This window comes from Cottoperca gobio, chromosome 16 (genome assembly GCF_900634415.1).
Source record: "Cottoperca gobio chromosome 16, fCotGob3.1, whole genome shotgun sequence".
Taxonomy (NCBI): domain Eukaryota; kingdom Metazoa; phylum Chordata; class Actinopteri; order Perciformes; family Bovichtidae; genus Cottoperca; species Cottoperca gobio.
Window position 1 is genome coordinate 10,349,279 of NC_041370.1, and position 27,261 is coordinate 10,376,539.

Genomic DNA, 27,261 nt, shown 5'->3' on the forward strand with positions numbered 1-27,261 from the left:
CTTTTACTTCAGTAACATTTTTGAATGCAGGACTTTTACTTGTAACAGAGTATTTCTACACCGTGGTGTTACCACTTTGACTTAAGTAAAAAGATCTGAGTACTTCTTCCACCACTTGCCTAAAACAAGATGTTGGTGCTGGACAAAACGTCCTCACCTTTAAAAGATCTAAATCTAAAATGTGTCCACGCAAGGTAGAAGTACAGGAACATAAACATACTCAGACTTATACCACCTGGAAATTAAAGCAAAAAGGCAGAGAGATCTCATAAGCTTTAAGAACAATGTAACTAATGTAAGGAGCCAACATAATGAGCTAGTTTATATATAAAATAAATGTAGCACGACACAGAACTTGATAAGGATATCTACTCAGATTTTGTTAAGCATCCACTATGAATGAACCAGGGGAAGATTTCATTTCCACATCCACAGCTTCCTGCCCTAAAAGGTGACGACATGTTTCCATCTGCTGATCTTTTGGAGCATTGCAATGGACTCTGCAGCTCTGAGACAAGACTGGATCTAAACACCTCCCTGAGGAAAAGAGTCCCTGCTGTAAATAATTAGCATCTCATACTGCACTCAAACTTTCAGCCTAGAAAACCTCTTAACAAATCATTGTTTCTACATAAATGTAACCCAAAGCTTTGTCTTGGATTAGGAGTGAGAAGCACTGAGAGACATTTTCAGTCCCATTCAAACTCAGCAGCAGCTTTGACAGAATACCCCCCATATAATGTCAGAGCCTGCATCATTTAGACAACTCAACCCCCGGGTGAAGGAAGCACTGCTCTGGAGAAAAAAGTAGGCGATAAATAAATATGACAGATTCTGATAAGAAAATGCCAGAAACGCATCAATCCACTGAAACATTGCTTCTCATTTTAATCTTTTTTTACTTTCCAAACATCATTGGTAAAAAACAGCATATTCCATTGCAGTTTAGTTAAAACATCAGGGGAAAAAAATACAAAAACAATTGTAGATGATTTACAAAATATATACATTAAACTTATACATATACATACACACAGACATATTTACAGCTTTTATACTAAAACATCCATTTTTGCATCCACTGGGGTCCAGAAGTCTGAGTCCACTACTAATAACTGTTTAAATGACAAAAACTAAAAACTTAAAATGTACTTCAAAGCTTCTGATTCAAATACATTAAAAGCCGGCATGAATCAAAAAATATAATACTTAAAATAACAAATACAAATGCTAAAAACAATTGATTCGTTTGTCTATATTACCATGTCTCATGTGTGAAGCCTATTGCAGTGAGTGCTGTAATTGATAAAGGACTTTCTATCTACTTGTTCTTAAGTCTTTATTACGGGTCAAACAATGGTATAAACATATATATATATATATATAATAGTATATATATATATATATATATTGAACTTTAAGGCTGTAGTAAGATAAAACAGATTAAAGTATCACAGAATGCTGACTTGCACACACAAAAAGTGTGAGAGACAAACATAGATATCAGAGTACATCTCTGACATGCTCTTAAAGTGTGCTCAGATAACGTTGATTCTCAAATCCTACAAAAAATAATTAATACAATTGTCTTTCATTTCCTGCATTTATAATAAAAAAACATGCAATATGAGAAATAAAGTATTTGACTTGAAAAATCAAGAGTTTCTGGAACTGGACTCAGGCTTTTGGACCCCACTGCAACATCTGTGTGTACATGTATTTGTATATACCTGATGTATATATTGCACCATCCATATACATAAAACCAAAATCGAGAACAGACTACACACTCTCCGTAGTGAACACAACTGTCCTCAAGAACTGGCCATGCAAGATATCCTAAAAGCCTTTTTGTATCAAGATGTAAACGAACAAACAATATGCAGGCTGGACAGTTTAGACTTTCCAAGACTTGCTAGCATGGCCAGCTACTGATGAACCTTTTGCCAGAAGTGAAGAGAAAAGGAAAAAAACACAAGCAATAACAGAAATATTGTACTTCTTGGAGGTCATGACATCAGTAATTCTATATAAAAAAGCCAAAAAGCACAGAAATTATTGGCGTCAATCAAAGGGGCGCTCGGACATATGGTATGCTAACATGGCAACAACATGTGGGTGGATGGACAGCGGAGGACGTACAGTAAGTTTACACGTTACTCAAAGGGGGCATGATCGACAGCTTCAAGAACTAAAGCCTCAAATGTTGGACAGTGTTTGGTTAGTCACTGGTCAGAGTTAAAGTCGTCTTTGATGTTCTGCTTATGTACATTCAAAGCTGGGACTGTGCTGAGGGAGGACTCATTCCCAAGTTTACTCATGACATCTATCTGGGATGAGTGCAATTCTCAAAAATCAAGATTCCTGCTGAGCGTCCCGTTGTGTCTGCTCCGTTCTAAAAACAGCCGTTTGTAATTCCATGCAGCAGAAAATATAACGAGCACTTCATGACAAAGGACTTAAACTCTAAATTAATGCAATCACGATTACAAACACTACTACAAAAGGTGAGTCATATTAGGTCCAACGCTAATTTTCAGCACTTGTCAGCTACTTAAGCTCTCATGGCAAAATTAGACAACAAACAGGGATCTAAAGAGGCCAAATCATCTGGGGCAAAACAAAGCAATGGTCAAAGTTCCTGCAAAAATGAGTTTACATATCAAGTAGAACAGTGGAAAAAATAATGGCAGCATATGCCAAACACTACAAGGAAAAACTGAAATCAACCCACGAGTATAAACAACAGAGAGGAACAAAGTTCTGCAAATTGTTTTGCAAACCAATACGACCCAGATTTGTAGCAGTGTTCACTGACTTCAAACCAATTCCTTTTTCATGTAGTGTTTATTATTCTGTACACACCGTGGATGTCTCGATAACTTCGTCTTTCAACTGTGAACCAACTCATCCTTCAGGCTTTGCCCTCGCCATCAGCCTCTCCTTTTTATGTCACTTCCCATCTCTCTCCTCTGCAGCCTTTAACCGTGTTCCATCAGAAGATACAGTTCTGGCTGCTGGCTAGGTATTGTTTGATTGTCCTTGTTCCCTTCACACCCACCCTTTCAATCTGCCCCTGCATTGTGCTTTTCTTCCCTCCCGCCCCGCCCCACCCCCCCCCCCACCCACATATTTATATTTCCCCACACAAGAATGCGCTCGGCACCGCTCTATGCCTTGTCTTGCTTGAACTCCATTGCTGCTGCTCCTCCGTTTCTACTGCTGCCGTACCCCACAGGAAGACTTGCTCCATTGTTCCTTTTTCCCTCCCCGGACTCAAAGCTCTTCTCTTCCAGCGGCTTGCCGATCCAGGCGCCGTAACCGTGGCCACTGAGAGCTCGGAAGAACTGCTGCTTGGCTTGCTGGAAGGACATGGCCGACATCTTGGCCTGGGAGTAGGAGGGCAGGTTGAGGAGGTCAGCGCGGCCGCACCGCTGGCACAGAGAGCGGAACATACAGAACAGGTTGGACTTAGAGACTCTGGACACGCTCAGTTTGTTCCTAGAGGAGAGACAAGAGGGGGATGTTTAGAGACGGCATTCATAAAACAAGGATTACACGACACTGATCATGCAGTGTTTTCTTACTTAAATGCCTGCTGCTCACTGTTTTGGGAGATTAAATTAAAATGTAATTAAGCTTGTGGTTACTTGACTGTTTTTACTGAATACAAAAGAGCACTCGAGGTTATCCAAATAAAACAAAACGTCGTCTCACCTTGTGTATGTTTGTAAAGGGTTTATTCATAATTTGCCACCTCTTATATTTCGTGTTTGTTTGGGACGCACGGTGCTAACCCACATTTAACTTTAACAACAGATTGTGATATCTTCCCATAATTCTCCTGGAAACAAATTTCAGGGATGTCTCTTCACAAGGATACACTGTTTGATCAATGTGGTCATAACCAATATCTTATTTCTGGAAAGCATTTTACAAGCACACTGAGCTAATGGGTGAATCAATGTTAGCTCAGGCAAAGAATTCACTTGAATCTGTTGTGGGTAAATACAGTTGTTATTGTTAGCCACCAGAGAAAGACAAAAACCCTGAGGAGCAGCACTACACTATTTAAATAACAAGTTGCTAAGTGGGCAATAACAGACTATACCAAAAATCCAAAGCTATTAATAAACAATGTGATTCGGTTTAGTTACATACCCATCCAGTTTGCCTTTTGTCCCGTCCAGCACCTCTACACTTTGCTGGTCTGGAAAGCTCCAGTTCACACTCGACTCCTTGGTCTTGCCTGTGTGCCGCGTGGAGTCGTACACACTCACCCGGCCGACCTACAGTGCAACCAGGTGGTGAGGGAGAAGGGGAGGGGAGAGAGAATATTGTTTTAATCAAGCAAATGCAGCCCTTCTGTGCGAGTCGGCAATTCCAAACATAATGTGTAAAATGAGTTGTGTTATGCATGTGTCAGTGTGCCGGCTGCGTCAATTAGAAACTTATGTGTGAATGAAAGCCAAAAAAAAAAAAAGAAAGTGTAAAAAAAGACGGGCTCAACAAGCTGAATAGTGCTTCGCTGCCAGCTTCTGTAGTTCTTGAGCGGCGGAATGAGAGTGACCGAGCTGCTTTTTGTTAATTGAAGGATGAGCCAAGTTTAAAGAAGATGAGCAATGAAGAAACAGGCACAAATAGGAATGTTGGCAGCTTAATTAATAATGTTTTGAGAATGACCTCAATACTCCTGATTAATGTCCACATTTGACGTTGCCAAAAACATGCTGTTACCTCTGGGTGATTTAGCATGAAGGGAGACGTGAGACTTTCGTTGAACTCTTCACCGTCTCTGGCCAGCCGACAGCAAACAGCGCGTGTGAGGTGCCCGTGGCTGTACAGATAGCCTAGCAGATCAGAAGAAGACATGTTGTAGCACCCAAATTTGAAGAAGCAACGTAAAATTCCTCCAATTTCAGTGATGTGAGCTGATGAATATTGTTCACATTATCTGTTCTTTAGCTGGTAAAAAACAACAACTGTATATTTTACCAAGCGTGATGGACTTCAGGTAGATGGGATGCAGGAAATGGGTGAGCAGCGCCCCCTGCAGGCCCAACACGTTCCAGCGTAGGATCTTATCGCTGCAACTCATGGTTCGCAGCCTCTCGCCGTGCTGGATGCCATCCCAGGTGGGGACAATGTCACTCGACTCCACTGGGATGGTGCCCTCGCCTAGAACAAGCGACAACACGCACACACACACACACACACACACACAGACAAAAAAGATCACAGGTCTTGCTTACAGACCAGGAAGAGGAATCATTTGCTTCCATGCACAACACTGATACATCTTTGTGAAGACAGATGTGTGTCCATCTCATTCTCTCACCGTTCTCCACTTTGGTGCGGAGCTTGCCCTGCTTAGCATTCTCAAAGAGAGGCTGATGGGCCTCGACGTCATCCCCCGACTCGCTGCACGACTTGTCAAACAGAGCACCATCCCCACAAGGTGCCGTGCTATGGATGAGAGAGAAAGACGAGACATAAGGTATTGATATGAGGAAGACCACATAGCATAAAACATTGATATATCTGAGTGGTGGACATGACCGGAATGAAAGAGGAGAGCATGGGGGGGGGGGGGGACAAGGAGAAAGAAAACACTCCCACCTGATGTAGAGGTGAAATGTGATGTCAGATTTGATTCGCACTAGGTTTTTGTCCACTTCCTCAAATATACTGTCGTCCGTGCCTTCATGGTGTTTGAGCAGCTCAATGTACAGAAACCTGAGAAGAAAGGAGACAGTGGGTGAAATAATGTCCTGCAGACCAGGTCTGGGAGAAGAGCAGGGTATTTTTTTCACAATAGGTGGAGAGAAACATCGATATAAAGCAGGATCTATTTCTACCGAACAAATCCCCTTCTGGAGATGATTTCAGCGTGGCAATCATTAACAGTGTCCCCTTTAAGGCTCAGTTCCTCCCCTTTAACACAGCGATTTCCTGACAGAAAAAAAAAACAAGACAAGAGAGAAACATTCAATGTCAAAGTACGAAACAATGCAACGCCTCTTGGTTCTGCAGTGACCTAGTTCTGTTTTAGCTTTCTGACAGTGCATGCCTCTGAGCACAATCCATAAAACTTCCTCACATAAATGGTAAAATGCAGTGACATCATTTTTTTTAACACATTGTTTATACTCCTTGTTATTACCAACTCCCTTGGTGTCATAGGTTATATGCTAGAGTTAATGGATGTACCAGTTCCCAGGCTGACAACAGTCCCCAGGCCCTCCCCCCTCCTCATGACGATGGTGGCCAGAATCTTGCGTCCCAGAAGGCTGTGCTGGATACGTGTGGTCAGGGCGTTGAAACGCTGGTGACTCAACATTGCTATCTGGTCATGCAAAGTGCTGCCACTCACTGGAAGCTAGAGAGAGGGATGTATACAGGACAGGCAAAATAGAAAGGAAATGAGGATTATTTATTATTCGGTATGTCTGAAATGTATTTGACTGTGCAATCCATTGATACATCTCAGAAAGAAAAAAAAAACTACCCTGGTAAATTATTAAGGCTTTCCAAACATGTACAGGCAGAGAATGTGTAATGTTTGTATGTTTATTGTGTGCATGTTGTCAGTATAAATGCACCACTTCCTATAGCTGCTAGAAAGCTAAAGCCTTCCAGTGAAGAGATACAGTTACTGTGAAGCAACACGTGTGTGGGGAAATGTAGACTCAGGGTTTACTTTAGAGTCACGTTTTAACTGAGGTTACATGTTATTCTAAGTGTGCATATGTTATTTTGTCAGTGATTTGATCAAATGAGCTGGTTACTCCATTACATGCAGTTGTTGACTGTAATACCATTATGTCCTGCCTTATCCCCATGTTGAGCCAGAAAAGGCTCGTATTTTATAATAGAAAATGTGAACCATTGAAAGGTCAGTACCTCAGCTGGGATTAGCTCCCCTGTGCGGGCTGCCCTCTCAGCCTCTCCAATCAGAACCCGTAGAGCAGCATCTGCTGCTTCCTGTTTTCCCTGCTTCTTGTTAGACGCACACACTGGGGGGAACCAGCGTCCACCCAGCTTGGCCTGGTAGGTGAACCTGAGCAGGGGCAAAGAGAAATGTAATTGAAGGATTTAAGGACTTTCTCACTCACAAACACAAACATATATTTGAGCATATTTTCTTTGTTAATGTTGCAAAACTTTCAATTCTTATACAAATTATTTTTTTCCAGGTACATGGTAACCCAGACAAAGAGTTTTTTATTTATTTATCCTGTGTGTACATGTTAATCATGTGTTGTTGTGCATTAATGCAGCTCACACATACTTAGGCTCATGTGGTGGCCCAGACTGGCCCACCAGTCGGATCTCAGCAGCAAAGCCCCGGGCTCTAGCGTACTCCAGAAGACCCGACACTGCGTTGTTGTTCAGGTGGTTAATGAGGTCCCCAACTCCTGCCTCGTGGGCTGCTCGCAACTCGTCTGCAGTCAGAGGGGGCAAAGAGGGACATGTAGTCCCCGCACCAGTGCCATCACTGGAAGAGCCCAGGGGCAACTGAGGCTGGAGAAGGGAGAGGGAGTGGAGAAAAAAAGATATGTGAACAGTGTGGAGCAAATGGAGCAGAACAGCGTGACACAGGCGACTAAATGTCTTTCTGCCCGAGTGATCCGCTGTTTTTCTTAAGTCATTAGACTCAATTTGGGGATTTGCAAATCTCCCAAATGAACAACTCGAGTTATTCTCTGAGTCTCACTCCTCACCTTGTTGAGCTGCAATCTCCCGTCAGCCATTAACTCTTTGACGGCCTCCTCTGCTGCCAGCTGGCGGGCCGCCTTCTTGCTTGGAGCTGAGGCCTCTGCAAACATGTTCTCTCCGACCTTCACCTTGTACATGAACCTGTAAACAAGGCAGAGATGGTTAAGAAGAGCTTTTTGGTTTTTAAACTGAGATCATAGGTTAGAATCGCACTTTCCTGACTTAAATGATAAGTAAGACACAACAGAGTAGAGCCTATGGTGTTTTAGTGAACAAGTATGCAGCGTTTTTAAAAAGTGAACCGAGGAACACAAACGTTTTTATTGCATCTCCCAGCCGGCTGCCTAAAGGGATGGATCATAAATAGAAAGAGTGGTAAAGAGTGGACAGAGATCCTATTGTGTCTTTGTCAGCTGACTACAGTACCGAGTACAGATTGAACAGAAATTGCTGATCAACTGCTTCCCTGACATCCAAAAGGACAGATTCATGGAGGGAGGTGAAGGAGCCAGTACCTTGGGTCATGTGGTTGGCCTGCCTGGCCAGTGATGATGAATTCGATGGGGTTCCCGCTGCGCTGGCTGTACTCCATCAGGACAGACACTGGATTTTTCCCACCAGGCAGAGAGCGGGACAGCAGCTGACGAGGTCCCTCCACTGTCCCCATCCCTTCCACACTTGGAGTCCCAAAACCCCCCCCTGTGCCTTCAGCTGGCGCCTGGTATGCAGTGGAAGAGACAATAAATATATTTCAATTAAAACATTTTTTTGGTGACTGTAGTTTTGAATGAAACAGCTACTTCTTTACCAGGGCGGCAAAACAAACTAAATGTTAGCCTCCTCAACTTGTTAAACTGTTTTTTATTTACTTTGCTGTTTAAGGGGCCTGCTCTGATGCATTAGATCAGTGCTTCTCAACCTTTTTTGGGCCAGCGCCCCCCTATCCATTATCCAGGTCCCTTACCGCCCCCCCATCAAATAAAATGTAGTCTAATTGTCTCCCCTGAATTTTAACGTTTATTATTATTCTTAGTATTGATTATATTAATTTAGTATTTCAGTTTTTATAATATTTTTCTTATTATTAGGCTGCTATATTATGTTATTATAAAAACTCAAATTCTCTGAGATTGAAGTTACATAATAAAATTTCAAAAATATTTATATTGTTAGACAAAGGTTTTGTTGTTTTTACCTTCATTTTCCCCGATACACCACGTACCCAGGGAGCAAACAAAGACATCTTATTCAGGAGTGTTAAACAAATGCAACGGTAAGAAGTTTGAGATTCAAACTTTAAAATCGGTGTCATAGACTGCAGCCAATCAGAAACGGGTCAGACGTTCAAACTTTAATTAGTGTTAAACACAGCAGCCTCAGAAATGCGAAACAATTTGCACTCTTGATAAACGAGCACAAAAGGAACAAGTCTGAGGCGCTGACCCCCCAACGGTTCCTCCTGAATGTTTTTTTTTTTAATAAATATATATCAGATACAGCCCTCTGAAGCAAGATTTCGGCTGATTGGGAGCTCTTTTCCACACATTTAAACAAAAACTTACACTGGTGTCTGGGAGTACATCCATCACTTGGTCCACACTGGCAGTGTTTCCATCGTCCCCCGTGCTCGACCCTCCCTTCATCTCTGCGATGAGAATGCGCAGTGTGGCCGCAGCGGCGTCCTTTTTTGCAACCTTCTTACTGGACGCTTCTGCGATGGGAAACAGCCTCCCATTGAGCATCACCTGCATACGGAATCTGAGGCAGAGAAAATATACAGTTGGGACACTGATCTGTCAATACATGGTTAATTGAGCAGCTACAGTTTTCCTTCCAAAGACCACTGGGTTGCATAACATACAGCGTCTTATGTCTTCATTAAGGCAGATTTGTTACTCACAGACTTGGGATCGTTAAGTTTGTCACCACGTGCTTTACAGAGGGTAACAAACGTAGACGAAGAAAAGAAAGATGCATTTCACATAAAATCAGATAGCACTTCCACAGCCCACGTCTGTAAACTTCTTACATTTAGGGATGCACTGATCCAACTTTTTCTTTCCTGAAACCTCAACTAAGAGCATCTGCCGATACCGATTACGGCTCCAACGTCAGTGCTTTGTTTCCCCACATTTTAAGTTTACATGGAACTAATTGGGTCAAATAAGAGATTCCTGGCACTGAAAACGGAGGTTTTGGCCAGCCGTGACTTAATGGTTGTAACTGCTGTAATGACTTTGACAAAGAAACTTTATTTAAAGTGGATTGTTCAACACCTGATCCACTTGGTACGGTCAGTATGGGACCTGGTGTATCCTTAGCTAGGCTTCAACATTACAGCATGACTACAAAGACATGATGATCACAGATTCATTTACTTTACTCAGTCGACACTTTACAGTGACAGAACAGAGCAGATTACTTGGCGAACCTTGGGTCGTGAGAGGGTCCCGACCGGTCGAGGAGCTGGAACTCACAGCTCTGGCCCAGATACTGGGCATACTCCATGAGGCCGCTGACAGGGTTCTTCAGCCTCACCTCCTGTAATTTGGCCCACAGGTTCTGTGGAGGTGGAGCAGCCAGCGACACAGCTACAGTTCCCACAGAGTTGGCATGCTCGGCTAATAGTTTCCCAGCGTCCGTCTCTCTGCGAATGGCGTTGAGGAATTCTGGGATGTCGTCGGTGGCCCACTGTCCTTCGTTCGTCTCTTCGTCTTTAGATGAGGTAAGGAAGGGGGTCTGGAGGGAGGCTTGAGACTTTCAAGAAGGGAAGAGCAGAGGTAAAGGGTTAATAAAATCAGGGTAGAACTCCAAGGCTGATGACCTCAACTGAGTGCATCTAGTAAAAAGACATTTCACATCTTACGGGGACAATGCCGCTTTCTTCTTTTAAAAGGAGTAGTTCAACAATGTGCATGCAGGCCCTCCCATGTCTGTCCGGTAAACATAAGGCTACTGGCAGTCCTGTTAGCTTAGCATGAACACTGTAAAAAGCAATTAATTGTGGGCTATTTTCCAAAATGTCGAACTTCTTATTACACTGTATGCTGTGGGAAATATTTTTTGGCAGCCTTTATAGTTTTGGCAGCCTTTAAAGTTGAACTATCTCGGTCAAATAGTAATTTTGTTACTTCTAGTTCTGTTTTGAAACATAATTCACATTTATGGCAATGAATCTTTACTCTTATATTTAGCTTTTTCAGCACATGTCATTATTCTATATTCATACGAATGTAATCACCTTAATACCATGACCATCACTATGACTTTTCTCTGGCATCCAACCCCCAGGGAGTGGCAGCGGCTCGATGCCTGGCATTGGTGGTAGTGGAGGCGTCAGCAGAAAGACAGACCCTCCTCCCTCCTCAACTCTACCGGGTTCCTCCCCCATCCGATCCCCCTCAGCGCGTAGGCTCATTGTGGCTTTACGGCTCCTTTCCATCCTCTCTCTGCGGCGGGTTGAGAGATCCCAGGTGGGAGGGGTAACTTCACTATTCTTAATGACTTCACCTTGCTTCTCCAGCGAGTAGAGGGTGGGATTGACCTGCTTGGCGCTCCTCAGTCCCAGATTTTTGGATATGAGAAGAGCAGTTGCCTCCCTTGAAGTTAGGAGGTACTGCAGAACTCGATCTTTCTGTTCTGCCATTATGGGAAGAGCCAGATCCTTATCAGGCAAGTTGGTAGCGCAGGGATGTTGTTTCTCCTGGTGCTGACCTTGTGCTGGTGACTGAGAGTGTTCAGAGACAGTTGACTCTGAAGAGGAGCAGCAAGAATAACTGGATTCTGTGTCAGAGTCCTCTGCTTTGCCTCGTCTCCAGTTTTCTGCTGTTTCTGTTTTTAGCTCAACCTCAACTTCAGGTTCAGGTTCAGGTTCAGGTTCTGGAGGATGTCCTGCGCTGAAAAACAGATGGGAATGTGGACTTTGTACTTTAGAGTTTTGATATTCCTCACCTCTGACAGGTTCTCTGTAAAGACTCCACTCGGGAGGGAGGAGTCCTTGCTTGGAGGCTTTCTGTGAGCGCTCCAAAGAATAGAGAGCCTTGTTCACTATCTTTTTGGGCAGACGCAGTTGTTTGCCTAACAATTTTGCAGAGATACCGTCACTTAGCGGCAAAGCAGCCAAAGCCCTGTGAATCTGGTCCTGGATGTCAGAAGTCAAAGTGATGTTAACTTTAGTAAAATTTGCTGATCTGCCTGATTCAGAATGTCTGCCAAACCTTTCTCCTCCTCTGTTGGGACTGTCTCGATGAAGGGACAAACTGTGAAAATTATCACACACAGAGTCTGTTTGAGCGCGCCATGAGTGTTGGTTGTGGTTCGGACCGTGTAACTGGGTTTGATTCGGGCGTCGATGGCCTGGGGTGCCTTGCGGAGCTCCTGGGTATACAAACCTCTGATCTTGACTATACCCCCCTCTAACCCTTGGGCTGCTGCTGTTGGGGTATGAATATCTATTGTAACCTGATTGGGGCTGGTATGAAGAACTAGGCCACCTGTCAGGTGCGACTCCCCCTCCTCCTCCACGTGAACTGGCACTGAACTGTGGTGCCTCAGACCTATGTCCTCTCAGGAACTCTGCCTGTTGGTACTGAAAGGAATTGGGACCCGGATTGGGGCTGTGATTCCGATTATGTGAACTGCTAGGAGCCTCTGGTTTAGTAGTCACTTTATTGTGCTTTGGTATGGGGGAAGCAGAGGGGAAGAGAGAAGGAGCTGGGGGCGGCTGTATGGGCACTACGGGACGGGCAGGGCTGTTGTAAAAACTTGAGTATGGGCTTTGCAGTGGGCCACCACTAGGATGAAGGGAGGCAAGTCCAGGTCTGTAATAAGTGTCCTTGGCCTGGAAGTCAGGTTGCCTGTGGTAGTGTTCTTTGTAAGGCCCTCCTCTACCTCTGCTCATAGCGCAGGGGTTGCGCGTGAAGGGGGCCGATGCAGCTTGATGTGCAGCGTCTGTATGAGTGTACGTCCTCTAGCACAAACAGCAGACCCTGATGGAAAGTCAGGGAAGGCCGGTTGCAGGAAAGCAACTGAAACACAAAGAAAGGACAGTGTCCGGAGACTATTAATAAGGAGAAATAAATAACAGTAACAGAATTCAATGGTGTACAAATTGGTAGCGGTATGGGAGGCGGGAGAAACTGTTGTTCCAGCCAATAACACAAGTTCGGACCCTGCTGGCAAATCTCCAACCAGCTGGTTTGTGAATCTATACAAGCGGGGATGTGTTACTAAACTCTTGCCTTCTTTAAATGCAGTACAAAATAAACAGGGGACAATAAAATGTCTGTGTTTTATTGAAAAAAACAACCTAAGAAATGATGTGCAAAGAATAAGCTCCAACGTACACAAATACGGTCAACGCTGCCGTGTATATCTTCGGGTTTTACCCGAGTCAGTCTACAAGGATACTGCAGGGTGACAAACTGTCTCTCCCAGTCACACTGAAACTTAATCCCAGGGTAAAAGGATGATGATTAATAATTCAGACCTTCTTGTGACAATTCGGTTTTATTTCTGGCCTTACAAATTATTGTTGGATCTGGATCCATAGCAGAGAGGAAAAGTGAGACTCTGATGCAGGCAAAAAGGACAGTTCCAAGGACGTAAAGGTCTGCCTGTCAGTGACGAGCTGTGGACAGAAAATCATGTAGTTGCCAGCTGACAGTCCCGACTATAAAAAGGAGAAGCTTCAACAGATTGATGTTTATTCCTTCATCCAAAAACCAAAACATATATGAAAACATTCAGAAGAAATGTAGATCCTAAACTACATAGTGCAGAATTAAAATATATCCTTCTATGGTACAACAAACATTGATTCAGCCTCAAGTATCCTACCTGACAACACTCAATAATGTCTATATCAGTGAGACTGACAACAAGGAGACACCCAATACTGAGTTATGTTTCACCCCCTCTGGCCTGTCACATAGAGCTGAGCTGGCCTGAACGTCATCACATTAATAGAGAACACCATAGTGTTGGTTCATCACAGTAATAGGGGCCGACAGTGCAAGCAGCCCAGGGGCCAAACATGGCTGGAGCCGACTCATCTTGACCCTGATGCAAGGCAACAGTTGACAGCCAAAATAACAACTATTTTGAAGAACGCACTGTCATTACGCTCCTCACTCTTTTGAGCCTGAGGAGAAGCATGAGCAAGACAACCCATTTGACAAATGATAAATCAACTCTTTTGCACAGTGTTATGTCAGAAGACGCATCGAAATACCACCAATACACAGTCTGATGTTCCAAGTGACTCCTTCCTCAAATCACTGAGAGCTCTGTGTCCAATGTCAACTAAGAAGTGCAGAAATTAAACCTGGTATATTCTCCTATTTCTATGCTTAAATCTTCACATGTGCATTCAACTCATCACATTTACTGGTACCACAAGGCCCAGTGAGTATCGCGGATCTCACCTACAGTAGCTCAAAGTGACAGCGGTGAAACAAGCGGGAGATTGTATCGATGCTGCTCCTGCGATGATGAGATGACTTAAACCAGACTCGTGTTAGTTGAAGAAATAATAGCAACATTCAATACACAAATCCTAGAGTTATTCCGTAAAGTATGCACAGAACCGGTTGTAGATTACAAATTGTTGAAAGTACTTCTTAAATTAAACGGATGTGTTCCCCCACAACGCGCAGGTTCTTCGGCTTTGGAGGAGTCCGGTCCTTTCTCTGTAACTTCCACAATGAAAACACGAGTGATGTGGCTCGCTTATATATATGTTGAATGCAGTGCTGCAAAAACGCGTTGCTAACTATTGCACCACGAAAGTTGGGAGAAACAGCCGAATGACTCGTGTAAGGAAAGGGAAACAAGAGGCCAAACGAATTAAGTTTCGATTTCATTTCTGAGAATAAAGTTAGGTTTCTGTGTTGGTCACGTGACCCGCACAGGCGCACATAAAGATATACAGATGATACGAGTTATTAGTATAAGTTATACAAGTATAGCTCATCTGTGGCTGTCGATTGATGCTTAAAGAGGTCGCTCTGAGGTCCACCTCAAACAATCAATGTGCCAGTGTTACTGTGGAGCTACAAGGACATGCTGTTTTGGATGCATGATGCATATGTACACTGTGGCAGAGGAGACAGCACATGCCCAGATCAGATTCTCACATTAAAAATAAACCGGAGGAGAGAGCATGATAGTAATGTAATACATTTTAGGAGATACAAATATCACAGTAAAACGTTAAGATCTTGTTACAGGACTGTGATAGGATGGAAAAAACAACGCAAGAGTACTAGAAGGTGAAGGTCACTATGAAAAACAGCACAGACACATGTTGTGTAAATAGACAAATAGTATAAAAGACACTTTGTGCATATAGTAGCCTACACAAGGACAATATAGTCATTTTTGCACACATGGATGTAATAACAACACTTACTAAAATGCAGTTTAACTTAAGCGAAAACATTTAGTGAACACTGATTTATTCTAAGGTTAACAGTCACGTTACATCTAGCTCTATGACGCTGTGAATACAATTATCACTGGGGTTTAAGCGAGTGAAAAGAGATGGGTACACTTACATTACCCATTTTAAAAAGGTTAAGACTCATTTAGGAGAGTTACACACTCACTGCTATCCCTGGCTTTTGCTTAACGTATTATTTAAAGGAACACGAAGCAATAACTTGAAGAGCTACAGGTAAGACCGACATGTTGCGTAAATTTGATTAAAGCCATAAGAGACACATGTTCAGACATTTAACTCTCTGCATGCGTTACGCTGAAGCCATATTAATGGTGTTAGCATCTAACGGCTAGCAGCAGATGGCAGAACATCGTTCATCCTGCAGCTAACGTTAGCTAGTCTGCTAGCTTCAGTACACCGCACTGGCACTGCACCATTTCAGACTATCGCCTGCAGCACCACCGTCTGCTAACGGAAAACAACTCAAACTACTCTTCACTGAAGCTATAAGCATGATTAAAAGAAGCTTATTGAATTCAATAGATTACCTGAACTCGCAATGTTTCGCCTCTTGTTGGTGTCAAATAATGTAATGCGGTGATATACAAACAATCAAAGAACTGGTGCGCGAAGAAGTGACGTCCATCGCGCGCGACAAAAAAAAACTACGCGCCGCATGTGGATGACGCAGCCACATTGGCAAGGTTCGTATATTTTTCAGACGTGTCCTTCGCGCAAGTTTTAACATTTGGGTGGATATCTTCTGCTCTTTTGTTTCAATAACATAAAACTTTAATAATCCCAAAGAAATTATTGTGCCAGAGAGCAAAACAAAAAATACAACGACAGAAAAACAGAATAATATATATGAAGTGTAAAAGTAGCCTAATACTAACACCAGTGCTTGAGAGAATAACAATACAAGTAAGATACATTTAGTAAAATAAGTAAACTAAAATAGAAACGTAATATTTCACAGGATATTTGTTTGTTGTAGGGTTGACATGTCAGTCTATTGCAATGTCAGCTTCCTCACAAAAGTACAAATTCAATTTATGCTCAATATTTTGTTTATTTGTTGTCTTTTTATCATCAGCAAACATTTATTTTCTCTTCATACACATTTTAAAGAATTTACCAGCCCATAATACAGAGAGAGAGAGACAGGGTATAATAAGTTAAAGTCATACCATGTGATGAGGTGACCACCATCCTCATCGGTAAAAACAAGTTAAGCAACGTTTGGAGAATTTGGGACTCACAAGACATGTGTTAATAATATCGTGAGTTTTTGGGAGACCACAGATTGTATGTAGCAAGATACATTTTGCACTTTACTATCATATCCAGTGGGGGTCAGCATTACTCTGTGAATGTGCTGATGTCAGATTATACCAGTCACAGTAAAAGCAAAACCGTTTTCGAATATTGCTGGCTGCCGTAAATTAGAAAATGACAGACTGTAATAACTTAAAACTGTTGTTTGATTAATGTTTCCTCCCTAAACTTTGATTTAAATACACTTACTGCTGCAACATAATCCCTTGATTTGGATCCATAGACTCAAAAAATGCAAAATCCACCTTGAGATCCTTGCCAACCCCCTGAGAAAGTCTGCAGAAATTGAAGAGCAGAGAAGCATGAAGGGTACATTTGAGCTGTTGGTCGATGTATGCTAGCTCTCAGTATCTTACTGACTCCGATACACAGCATCTCCCTCTTCAGAGAGGATTCGTTTTACTGCATCTCCCACTCTCGCTTCCCCTCCTTTCTCTTCTCTGCCACTGCCCTTATCACACTCTCTCCACTTGTTTACTACAACCTTTCTTCCTCTTCAGACCACGCTCTCAATCTCACTCTCTTTTTCCATCCTCCTCCATCGTCTCTTTTTCTCCCTCTTCCACTCGTGTTCTCTGTTTATACAGAGGAATGCAGTATGTGGCACGCTGTGGTTCTTTGGATGTTGGTACTTGCGACTCTGCTCCGGGGTGAGTGACTTTCATTGGTGCTTTGAGTGATACTGTGATTGAACAAGTGAGAGTTTTCCGCATGTGACGTTTGTACTGTATGTGCTCTTGCATATGTTGTGCCACCGAGCAATCTGTTCCTAAGACGCTCTTTTCAACACCGGGAAAGAGTCTGTTTTTGTGCAGCCAGATATATATATATATATATATATTTTTTAACGAGCAAGCAACAGTATGAAATGCAATTATCTTTGCTGCAGCTGAGCTTTATTGTTTATTGTTGTTTAGATAGATAGACAGACAGACAGACAGACAGACAGACAGACAGACAGATAGATAGATAGATAGATAGATAGATTGCAATAGATAGTAGGAAATACTGCAAGATCTAAAATAACAACACGGTGCAATACAAAAATCAGATTATCAGTATGGATCATTTTGCACTTAAAGTAACATCCTATTATGTCCTGTGAGTCAGTTGTCAGCACTTGAGTTGTAAGGATTAAATAATCAGATGCAATCCACGATAGATAGATAAATAGATACAAAGATATGATGAGATTATGAGGCGGCTAGTGGTTGTGGACACTATATGGACTATTAATCTGAATTAAAGGCATACCATCTGTGGAGTCATATTGATATTAATTAAGGTGTAGTAAATGAATATAGATTTGACACCATACAGGAAGTGCATTAGTCTTAGACCGTTTACCACTCCTACTTAAGGGTGTCGCAATTTACAGGTATTGACAATAACCGTGATATTTAAAAAATGAATTTAAAATGATCATGGGATCATATTATGGTAGTAATAAACATATGATAATATCATGTTCGGCAGATCAGTTCATCTGGTTGCATTTTCACTATCCATTGGTGTAATTGTTCTTTTTGTATTCAGTTATCGTTACAGACTCTCTCCACCTCTATACACTCGTATTTTGAGTGTAATTCGTTTGGCAAAAAAAAGAGGCAAAATGCACAATAAACAAAGATGAATTTGACTGATAGCGTTTTCTTCTTCAAATTTGCTATAGATATCGCGATAATATTTGTACTGTGAATTCTTTTGGCCACAATAATCATGTAGTGAAAATCTGCTGTTGTGACAGCCCTACTCCTATGTAGTCTATGAAGTGGTGTATACTGTTTGCCTACAGAACAGGCACTGTGCAGCTTTTTAAAGTGTATATTCGGTTTTTTATTTTTACATATTCAATATGCCTTTTTTATCCACCAATGTCCACTCCCTCCACTTCAAAGAGAATGAATCAGAAGAATTGAAGCCTTCGCTGGAGTTATAGGGCGAAGAGAGAGACACTTCCCCGCTCTCATCGTCTGGAGTGCTGTGTGTGTCTGTGTGTGTCTGTGTGTGTCTGCGTGTGTCTGTGTGTGTGCGGTGTTTCAGGGTTTAATGGCCTCACTATTTCCTAAATGAAATTAAACTGACATTTTAACAGCGGTGAGAAACATTCTTGAGTGTCCGCTGGTGATCAATCAGAGAAAAAATTGATTAGGAGGAACAAGATTCTTCCTCTCTGGTGTCCTGCCTTCTGTCCTCTCTTTCTCTCACACATTTTCATTATGTGCTCTCTTCTCATGGCCTGTGCAATCCACTCTACCATATATCTCTTTGCTCCATCTCCATCTTTAAAACTTTACTTTTTCCCTTTCCCCTAAAAGCCCACCCTCTGTTACCGTCTAACTCTCCTTCTGTTAGTTTCTTTGTCATTCTCTTTCATTCACCTAGCCTTCAATTTTACACCACTTCTCCCCAAACTATCCATCAATTGTTGTAATCACACCGTTCTTCTGCTATTGCTCTCTCTTCAGTGAGTCCCCTCATGTATTCCCTGTCACAGCTTTGTAACTGTCACGTTTTGTATCGCTTCTCTTTTGTGACTTAATTCTCCCATATTTCCACCTCATCTCCGTGTCAGTGTCAGTGCAGGGTCCTCACCAGCGGTTTCTGCTCAGGGAGCTGCTGAGGGACTACAACCCCATGGAGAGACCGGTGGCCAACGACTCCCAGAGTCTCACTGTTCAGTTCTCCTTTACTCTGATGCAGGTCATGGATGTGGTACGCATGGCACACATATAAATATACACTCATACAATACATTCAAACAATAAATATACTCCAGAAATGTCTCCTCCTAGTGTTATTACAATGGGAAAATGCATTCTAAAGATCAGATGAAGCTCACACACGGCTCAGTCCTTGTTGAGCTGCTGCAGAGGCAAAGTAATGCAATGAAGGAATTTACTGTAACTTTGGAAGACACCTGAACTTTGTTTTTCAGACTGCTGAAGCCTTACTGTAAATTAGGTTTTAGTTGAATTTAGGAACATAATGAGGGCTGTGGATTTTTGTTTTGAAACTCTTAAATTGGACTCTCATTAGAAAGGGATCTTTCTCTCATTTCAATTCAAATAAGCCTTGGTGACATGAGAGTTAAAGTTGCAGTATTGCCCAAGCTAAATTGCATATTTTTGAATAATTTTACGCAAGAAAAAAAGAGCTAGATAACGACTAGATAGACTAACAAATACACTTTAAACCTGTATAAGACCCATGTTTTAATTTTAATCTTATATGTTTTGTGTAATGCAAGGATGAAAAGAGCCAGATCCTCACCACGAATGCCTGGCTGCAGATGGTGAGTTAAATGAATAACACTAATGATGTCATATTGATCTGTGTAGTGAAAAGCTTGCCAATGCCCCCCCAATCACTTGCAGGATCACCTACACGGTACCATCCCAGATGCTGGTTGGGTTTCAGTGTCATGATAATGGTCACTTCAGCAGGGTCTTCCTTATCATGAGAGTTGACCAAGCTATTTGTCAAGTGCATCTTATTTATCTAGCACAAAATACATCCATCCATCCATTATCTGTAACCGCTTATCCTTCACAGGGTTGCAGGGGGCTGGAGCTGATCCTAGCTGACATTGGGCAAGAGGCGGGGTACACCCTGGACAGGTCGCCAGAATATCACAGAGACAGACACACATTCACACAGGCAATTTAGAGTCAACAATCAATCTAACCTGCAAGTATTTGGACTGTGATAGGAGGCCAGAGAACCTGGAGAAAAACTCACACTGATACAGGGAGAACATAAAACATTTAACAGAGAAGGACCCATGCTGGCCAGTGTGCTTGAACCCAGAACCCCTTTTTAAAATCGCAATTTTGTCTCAGAGGGCTTTACAAACTGTACAACATATGGCATTTTCTATCCTTAAACCTTTAATCTGAATAACATACAGGAAGCAGGAAGAGCCACAGAGGAAGGATTCCTCTTCCAGGACGGACAGACATGCAAAAGATGTTACAGAGTAGTAGACTGAAATTACAATAGTAAAGTTCCATCCATCCATCCATCCATCCATCCATCGTCCACCGCTTATCCGGGATCGGGTCGCGGGGGCAGCAGCTCCAGTAAGGAACCCCAATCTTCCCTTCTCCGGGCCACATCCTCCAGCTCCGACTGGGGGATCCTGAGGCGTTCCCAGGCCAGTGAGGAGATATAATCTCTCCACCGAGTCCTGGGTCTTCCCCGGGGTCTCCTCCCAGTTGGACGTGCCTGGAACACCTCCCTAGGGAGGCGCCCAGGTGGCATCCTTACTAGATGCCCGAACCACCTCAACTGGCTCCTTTCAACGTAAAGGAGCAGCGGCTCTACTCCGAGTCTCTCACGGATGGCTGAGCTTCTCACCCTATCTCTAAGGGAGACGCCAGCCACCCGTCTGAGAAAACCCATTTCGGCCGCTTGTACCCGTGATCTCATTCTTTCGGTCATGACCCAGCCTTCATGACCATAGGTGAGGGTAGGAACGAAGATCGACCGGTAGATTGAGAGCTTTGCCTTCTGGCTCAGCTCTCTTTTCGTCACAACGGTGCGGTAAAGTGACTGTAATACCGCCCCCGCTGCTCCGATTCTCCGGCCAATCTCTCGCTCCATTGTCCCCTCACTCGCGAACAAGACCCCGAGGTACTTGAACTCCTTCACTTGGGGTAATGGCTCATTCCCTACCCGGAGTAGGCAATCCACCGGTTTCCTGCTGAGAGCCATGGCCTCAGATTTTGAGGTGCTGATCCTCATCCCAACCGCTGCACACTCGGCTGCGAACCGATCCAGTGACTGTTGAAGGTCACAGACCGATGATGCCATAAGGACCACATCATCTGCAAAGAGCAGCGATGAGATCCTCAGGTCACCGAACTGCAACCCCTCTCCTCCACGACTACGCCTCGATATCCTATCAATGAAAATCACGAACAGGATTGGTGATAAAGCGCAGCCCTGGCGGAGGCCAACATTCACGGGAAACGAGTCCGACTTACTGCCGAGTATCCGGACACAACTCTCGCTTTGGGCGTACAGGGATTGGATGGCCCTCAAAAGTGACCCCCTCACCCCATACTCCCGCAGCACCTCCCACAGTATCACCCGGGGGACCCGGTCATACGCCTTGGAATCCGCATTGTTCCTCTTCAATCAGAGGTTCGACTACCGGCCGAACCCTCCTTTCCAGTACCTTGGAGTAGACTTTACCAGGGAGGCTGAGAAGTGTGATACCCCTGTAGTTGGCACACACTCTCTGGTCCCCCTTTTTAAATAGGGGAACCACCACCCCGGTCTGCCAACCCCTAGGCACTGTCCCAGACTTCCACGCAATGTTGACGAGGCGTGTCAACCAAGACAGCCCCTCAACACCCAAAGCCTTCAGCATTTCTGGACGGATCTCATCAACCCCTGCGGCTTTGCAAAATGGAAAATCAGAATGACAGTGTGTGTCTTGTCTTTGTATATCTATGTCTGTCTTCATGTTTTAATTCCTATGTCTAAAACCAGAGTTGTGCTTGTGTCGTCTCCCAGCAGTGGTACGATCACTACCTCCAGTGGAACCAGTCAGAGTATCCTGGAGTAAAGAACCTCCGTTTCACTCCTGACCAGGTCTGGACTCCTGACATATTGCTTTACAACAGGTACAGGTACACATACACACACACACACACACACACACACACTCACACTCACACTCACACTCACACACACACACACACACACACACACACACACTCAGTGCTGCTGCTGAGCTCAAAACTATCTCATATCCCTGTGTTCCTATGCTCCAGTGCTCATGATAAGTTTGATGCCACCTTTAAGACCAATGTGTTGGTTAACTCCAGTGGCTTCTGTGAGTATCTGCCTCCAGGTAAGTTTTTAATTAATCCGCATCTTGTCCTAAAAACCAAACTCCATCGTCTTCAGTCATTCTGCTCACATACAGTATTACTCACGCTGAAGCCAATTAGACATAAAAATGTTTACTGCAATCTAATATTTTCTTAATCACTTGCTTCCAGATGGCTGCACCAAAACGACATTTTTTATAATCATGTTGTTTTTGCCATCATTGGGACGATTTTACTTGACTTTGATATTTACTTCCCTTTCACTGTAAACTATTTCCCCTGTTTTTTTCTCAAGGAATATTTGTCAGCACATGTAACGTGGATGTACGGTGGTTTCCATTCGACATCCAGCGCTGTGAGCTGAAGTTTGGCTCCTGGACATTTGATGGCTGGCTGCTGGACATCCAGATGAAGGAGGCAGATGTGTCAGGATACATGACCAACGGAGAGTGGGACCTGCTTGGTAAGAGGCTGTTGAGGCCCTGGATGACAAAGAGTGTTGCTTAGTAACAGTGCTTACATGATCACCACGGACTCATGTATGTGTAATTCGATTTTAGTAGGAGTATTTGGAGTATGCCTTGGGAACATTTAATTGAATGAAAATACAACCATTTAGTAATATATAAACAACATATTCTGCCACCCTGCAGACACTATCCATGTCAGACATTTCTTATCATGCTTTTCATTTCACATGCTCACTGGTGTTTTCTGCAGTCCATAGGGACTTGGCTTGAGAGTGTCGGCGGTTCAAGACCCCGAACCTGCAGTCCATGTATGGAGTGCCACTGCCGAGGTGTCCTTGAGCAAGGCACCGGACCCCCACACTGCTCCCCTGGCGCTGATAATATAATAGCTGCCCACTGCTCCTTTTTTTTACTAGGATGGGTTAAATCCATTAAAAGAGGATTCATTTTCCATTTTTGCTGCACTTGTCTCTGTCCCCTTAGAGGTTCCTGGAGGTCGTCACGAAATCTTCTATGACTGCTGTGCAGAGCCCTACCCCGATGTTACCTTTGTGGTGACCTTACGAAGGAGGACCTTGTTTTACGCTCTCAACCTCCTAATGCCCTGTGTGCTCCTCTCCTCCATGACCCTGGTGGTCTTCCTGCTCCCCGCCAACTCGGGGGAGAAGATCAGCCTGGGTGAGGAATAATAAGAGGAGGAGGGGTGAGGGATGGTGTTACAATAAGAGTAGTTGAGAAAATATAAAATTGTGAAAGCCGGACTGCTGTGAGATAAGATAAGATATATTTATTTTTCCATATTCTTTACTCCTTCCTTGTGAAAACATGGGCTTATTTCAGTTTTCTAGTGTTCCTCTTTCTAATCTTTCTCTGTCAATATTACTGGGAAACTTTCAGTCAGAAATGCAGAGCTTTTGTAGTGTGTCAAGAGAGCTGAGATGGAGGGAGGGGGAGACAAAGAAACAAAGACAGATAAGGCGAGAGGGAAGATTAGAAAGACTCAAATCAAAAGAGTTTTCCTAGGGGGTGTCAGAAAGACAGATGATTGTGGCGAGAACGAAGTCAAGTGCACCATACAAATATTCTGATCCACTAAGCGTACTTGTATACTTCTTCTCTTAAGGATTCTCTCTTTCTTTTTCTTTGCAACCCACCACTCCCTGGTGTCCTGTTTCTGCCTCCAGGCATCACGGTTCTGCTTTCTCTGACGGTCTTCATGTTGATGGTTGCAGAGATTATGCCTGCTACTTCAGATTCTGTACCCCTAATAGGTCGGTTTTGTTCTGTGGATGCACGGGTTTGTCTGCAGGGTTTTTTTTCTGTAGGGGAGGGGGGGCTGACATTGTTCATATAATACAGATCAGCATCCCTAATGAGTGAAATGTGCTCCCCTCCTGTCTGTCTCAGGGCAGTACTTTGCCAGCACCATGGTGATTGTGGGGATGTCTGTAGTGGCCACAGTCATCGTGCTTCAGTTCCATCACCACAGCCCCAACAGTGGAAACATGCCACGCTGGGTGAGTTTTACTGTAATAATAATAATATAATAGTAAACGTTATGTATGCCGCACTTTTCTAAGCAATATAAAAATCAATATTCAAAATACTTTAAAACTAAAACTAAAAAACACATGAAATACAAAATATAACAAGAATAAAACAAGAATAAAACATGAATAAAACATGAATAAAACAAGAATAAAACAAGAATAAAACAAGAATAAAACATGATAAAACAAGAATAAAACAAGAATAAAACATGAATAAAACATGAATAAACATGAATAAAACATGAATAAACAAGAATAAAACAAGAATAAAACATGAATAAACATGAATAAAACATGAATAAAACATGAATAAACAAGAATAAAACAAGAATAAAACAAGAATAAAACATGAATAAAACAAGAATAAAACATGAATAAAACAAGAATAAAACATGAATAAAACAAGAATAAAACAAGAAAAAGAAAAATAATTGATCAAATAAGAAGCAGCCATACAATAAAAGTGTGATTTGAAGGGCATTTAAAAGATGGCATATATTCAGATAAGCAGATCTTCTCAGACAGATAGTTCCAGAGTCTCATGAGCCTTGAAAAGCTTCATCCCCAGCTTTATATTTGACTCTAGGATGGCCAAGAGGCCTCTCAGGATCTCATTATGTGAAGGTCCATGAGGACTCAACAGTTCAGTAAAACAGCCGACCTTGTCCTGCAATGCTTTGAAAGTTAAACGTTTTGAACTACCAGTGTTGAGAGAAATTCAGATGTAGTATTCTCCCATCCAATGGCTCTAGTTAAAATGCTTGGGGCTACAACCTGCCTAAGGATATTTGATTAAGGCAGGTGAAAAGTGCATTGCAAAAATGTGATGATGTGACAAAATAAAGGGCTTGTATGAGATTATTTAGTCTTTAAAACCAAGTAGGTCAAATCTTTGCAATGGGTTAGGACAAGACTAAAGAAGCGTAGTAAGATGGAGATGATCTGGGCTTAAATGTTAAGATAAGAATAATAAATGTGGTTGATGAAGGCCAAAAATGACCGTAAAGAATCCTTTAGGCTCACAGTGCATCCGTCTTCTTTCTTTAATTTTTGCGTCTTTGTGTGTCAGGTGCACTTAGTTCTGTTGCAGTGGGTTCCTTGGTTCCTGCGGATGAAGCGTCCAGGTGAGGGAGTGGAGCCACCACTTTCCAACTGCCATGTAGACTCTCAGAGCAAGACCCTGTCCTCTCCTACCACCACCGCTACCACCACCACCATCCCAACACCAGTGCCCCCCATCCTCCCCCAGAACCTCAACTCTCTGCAGGCCTCCCTGGCTCAGCTCAACCACCCTTTGTCAAACCCTGCGCATCAAAGGCCCAACTCTCAGACTGGTATCCTCCCTAATCCCATCCACAGAGTTCTCAGCCCTAATCCACATCCACAGCCCAATGGCCATCTCCTTTACATGGGCTTTCAGACCTTCCAGGCCACTGCAGAGCTGGAGTCAGTTCAGAGGAGCACAACCTCAAGTCACGGGAGGGTTAACAGTGGACTAGGCGGAGGCGAAGGAGAGGGAACAGCAGCTGGAGGGCAAGCTGGAGATACACCTATCCATCACCACCTCCATACTTCTAAGTTTGGGAGCCCCCCACTGGAAACTCTACTGTCCCCAGACCCTGACCCATCATTCTCATCCTCCGGACCCTGCTGCCTAGAGGCTGGGGCCGGAGCAGGGAGATTAGCTATTATACATAATCACAGCGGTATGATTCGATCGATGGCAGTAGACAACCAGCTGCAGGCTCTTCTGGTGGAGGTGCAGTTCTTAGTCGAGCGTGTTAAGGAGCAGGACCAGCAGCTCAGTTTGGCAGAGCAGTGGCAGTTTGCTGCAGCTGTCATTGACCGTCTGTGCCTGGTGGGATTCAGTGTTTTCAACATTATCTGTACAATCGCTATCCTCATGGCTGCGCCCAACTTTGGGGAAGCTCTGTCAAAAGACTTCCTCTGACAGAGCAAAAACAGAGGGTTTTGAGAGAGTGGGAGATGTTAAGGGATAATACGGAAAATAATTTGATTTAATTTCCTTTTCAGTAAGCTGGAGTGGACTGCGGCATTTGTGGAGTGGACTATCATTCAGAAACGTTATGGTGCAATTCTTTTGCCATTTTTCATGACATTTACTGTTCACCTATTTCTTTTTCTATGGAAGTTTGATTGATGTGTTTGTTTCTCCCAAAAGGCGTCTCTCCTGTCTTAAACTAGAAAGGCACTCCGAGAGCGCAGACCTTCGCCAATGCTGTTTCCATAAGTGAAGAATAATGCATGTATCGGCCCTGTGATTCGGATTTCCTCCAAAATGTTCTTTCTTGGCTCATGCTGCAACCTTCCACCAACTTTCATGAGCCAATATTGTACTCCCACTGACAAACAGACAAACAAACCTCCTTGGCGGAGGTGAAAAGTGAAAGAATCGTCTCATTTTGGTGAATTCTATTTTCAACTAATGGACTGTCAACTGAAACCTTCATCAGAGCATCAAATGTTTCATTGGAATATGGATGGAGGTTTGGGAATTTTCCTTTTTGACAGTTAAATATGAAGTTTTTTAGAATAGTTTTGTGAATGAGGATCCTAAAGGAAAATCACTGGAAGCATGATTTTAGAAAATTTGTTATAAAGTATTTGTACAGCCATCTTTAGATGCCACATGAAGATGCTCAGCAAGGAAACTGGACACTGATGTGCTGCATGTAAACCTGCATTTCCTGACAATATAGACCAGAGTCTCTGTGTGCTCTTTTGTTAGACGCTTCCCCATTTATACTGCAGTACATACATTGTGTTAGCACTGATCAGTTTCTTTGCAGGATTTTTTTTTTTTATTCATTCTTCTAATATAATAGTTTGAATTTCAATTTTCAAATACATTAAAAGGTTTTCCCAAGGTTTCATTTTCA

General features: G+C 43.1%; 2 protein-coding genes across 11 annotated transcripts; one reads left to right on the top strand and one right to left on the bottom strand.

Annotated features, from left to right (window-relative positions):
- Window positions 1-3,124: 3,124 nt before the first annotated feature.
- adar (adenosine deaminase RNA specific) lies at window positions 3,125-15,832 on the bottom strand. Of its 4 annotated transcripts, none has more exons than XM_029450764.1 (16): window positions 15,709-15,832; window positions 10,961-12,746; window positions 10,151-10,476; window positions 9,282-9,477; window positions 8,235-8,437; window positions 7,725-7,860; window positions 7,292-7,524; window positions 6,904-7,060; window positions 6,211-6,379; window positions 5,859-5,952; window positions 5,620-5,736; window positions 5,339-5,466; window positions 4,996-5,178; window positions 4,738-4,850; window positions 4,162-4,289; window positions 3,125-3,501 (listed from the first exon to the last, which is right to left on the bottom strand). In XM_029450764.1, exons 2-16 carry the CDS (start codon window positions 12,617-12,619, stop codon window positions 3,171-3,173), a joined length of 4,173 nt encoding a protein of 1,390 aa, XP_029306624.1. In that variant the 5' UTR covers window positions 12,620-12,746; window positions 15,709-15,832; the 3' UTR covers window positions 3,125-3,170. The 4 variants fall into 4 exon arrangements, with proteins under 4 accessions (XP_029306624.1, XP_029306627.1, XP_029306625.1 ...); XM_029450767.1 differs by lacking the exon at window positions 15,709-15,832 and adding an exon at window positions 14,149-15,220; XM_029450765.1 differs by lacking the exon at window positions 15,709-15,832 and adding an exon at window positions 14,145-15,220.
- LOC115020802 (neuronal acetylcholine receptor subunit alpha-7-like) lies at window positions 14,971-27,261 on the top strand. 7 transcript variants are annotated; one of them, XM_029450774.1, is made up of 11 exons: window positions 14,971-14,990; window positions 17,086-17,148; window positions 19,074-19,213; window positions 19,749-19,793; window positions 22,022-22,131; window positions 22,282-22,361; window positions 22,637-22,804; window positions 23,295-23,489; window positions 23,996-24,082; window positions 24,219-24,328; window positions 25,431-27,261. In XM_029450774.1, exons 2-11 carry the CDS (start codon window positions 17,097-17,099, stop codon window positions 26,310-26,312), a joined length of 1,869 nt encoding a protein of 622 aa, XP_029306634.1. In that variant the 5' UTR covers window positions 14,971-14,990; window positions 17,086-17,096; the 3' UTR covers window positions 26,313-27,261. The 7 variants fall into 7 exon arrangements, with proteins under 7 accessions (XP_029306634.1, XP_029306633.1, XP_029306629.1 ...); XM_029450773.1 differs by lacking the exon at window positions 14,971-14,990 and adding an exon at window positions 15,246-15,394; XM_029450769.1 differs by lacking the exon at window positions 14,971-14,990 and having other exon boundaries at window positions 16,754-17,148; window positions 22,025-22,131.

What these genes read in the sequence shown, in the direction of transcription:
- adar (XM_029450764.1), bottom strand. Translation starts at nt 12,619, where the DNA reads ATGAGCAGAGGTAGAGGAGGGCCTTACAAAGAACACTACCACAGGCAA. An exon ending in GGACCCTCTCACGACCCAAG is followed by an intron (nt 9,478 to 10,150) that starts GTTCGCCAAGTA and finishes TCTCTGCCTCAG; the next exon opens with ATTCCGTATGCAGGTGATGC. An exon ending in GGGAGCTAATCCCAGCTGAG is followed by an intron (nt 6,380 to 6,903) that starts GTACTGACCTTT and finishes CCCTCTCTCTAG; the next exon opens with CTTCCAGTGAGTGGCAGCAC.
- LOC115020802 (XM_029450768.1), top strand. Translation starts at nt 16,833, where the DNA reads ATGCTAGCTCTCAGTATCTTACTGACTCCGATACACAGCATCTCCCTC. An exon ending in GACATATTGCTTTACAACAG is followed by an intron (nt 22,132 to 22,281) that starts GTACAGGTACAC and finishes CCTATGCTCCAG; the next exon opens with TGCTCATGATAAGTTTGATG. An exon ending in GTGGAAACATGCCACGCTGG is followed by an intron (nt 24,329 to 25,430) that starts GTGAGTTTTACT and finishes TTTGTGTGTCAG; the next exon opens with GTGCACTTAGTTCTGTTGCA.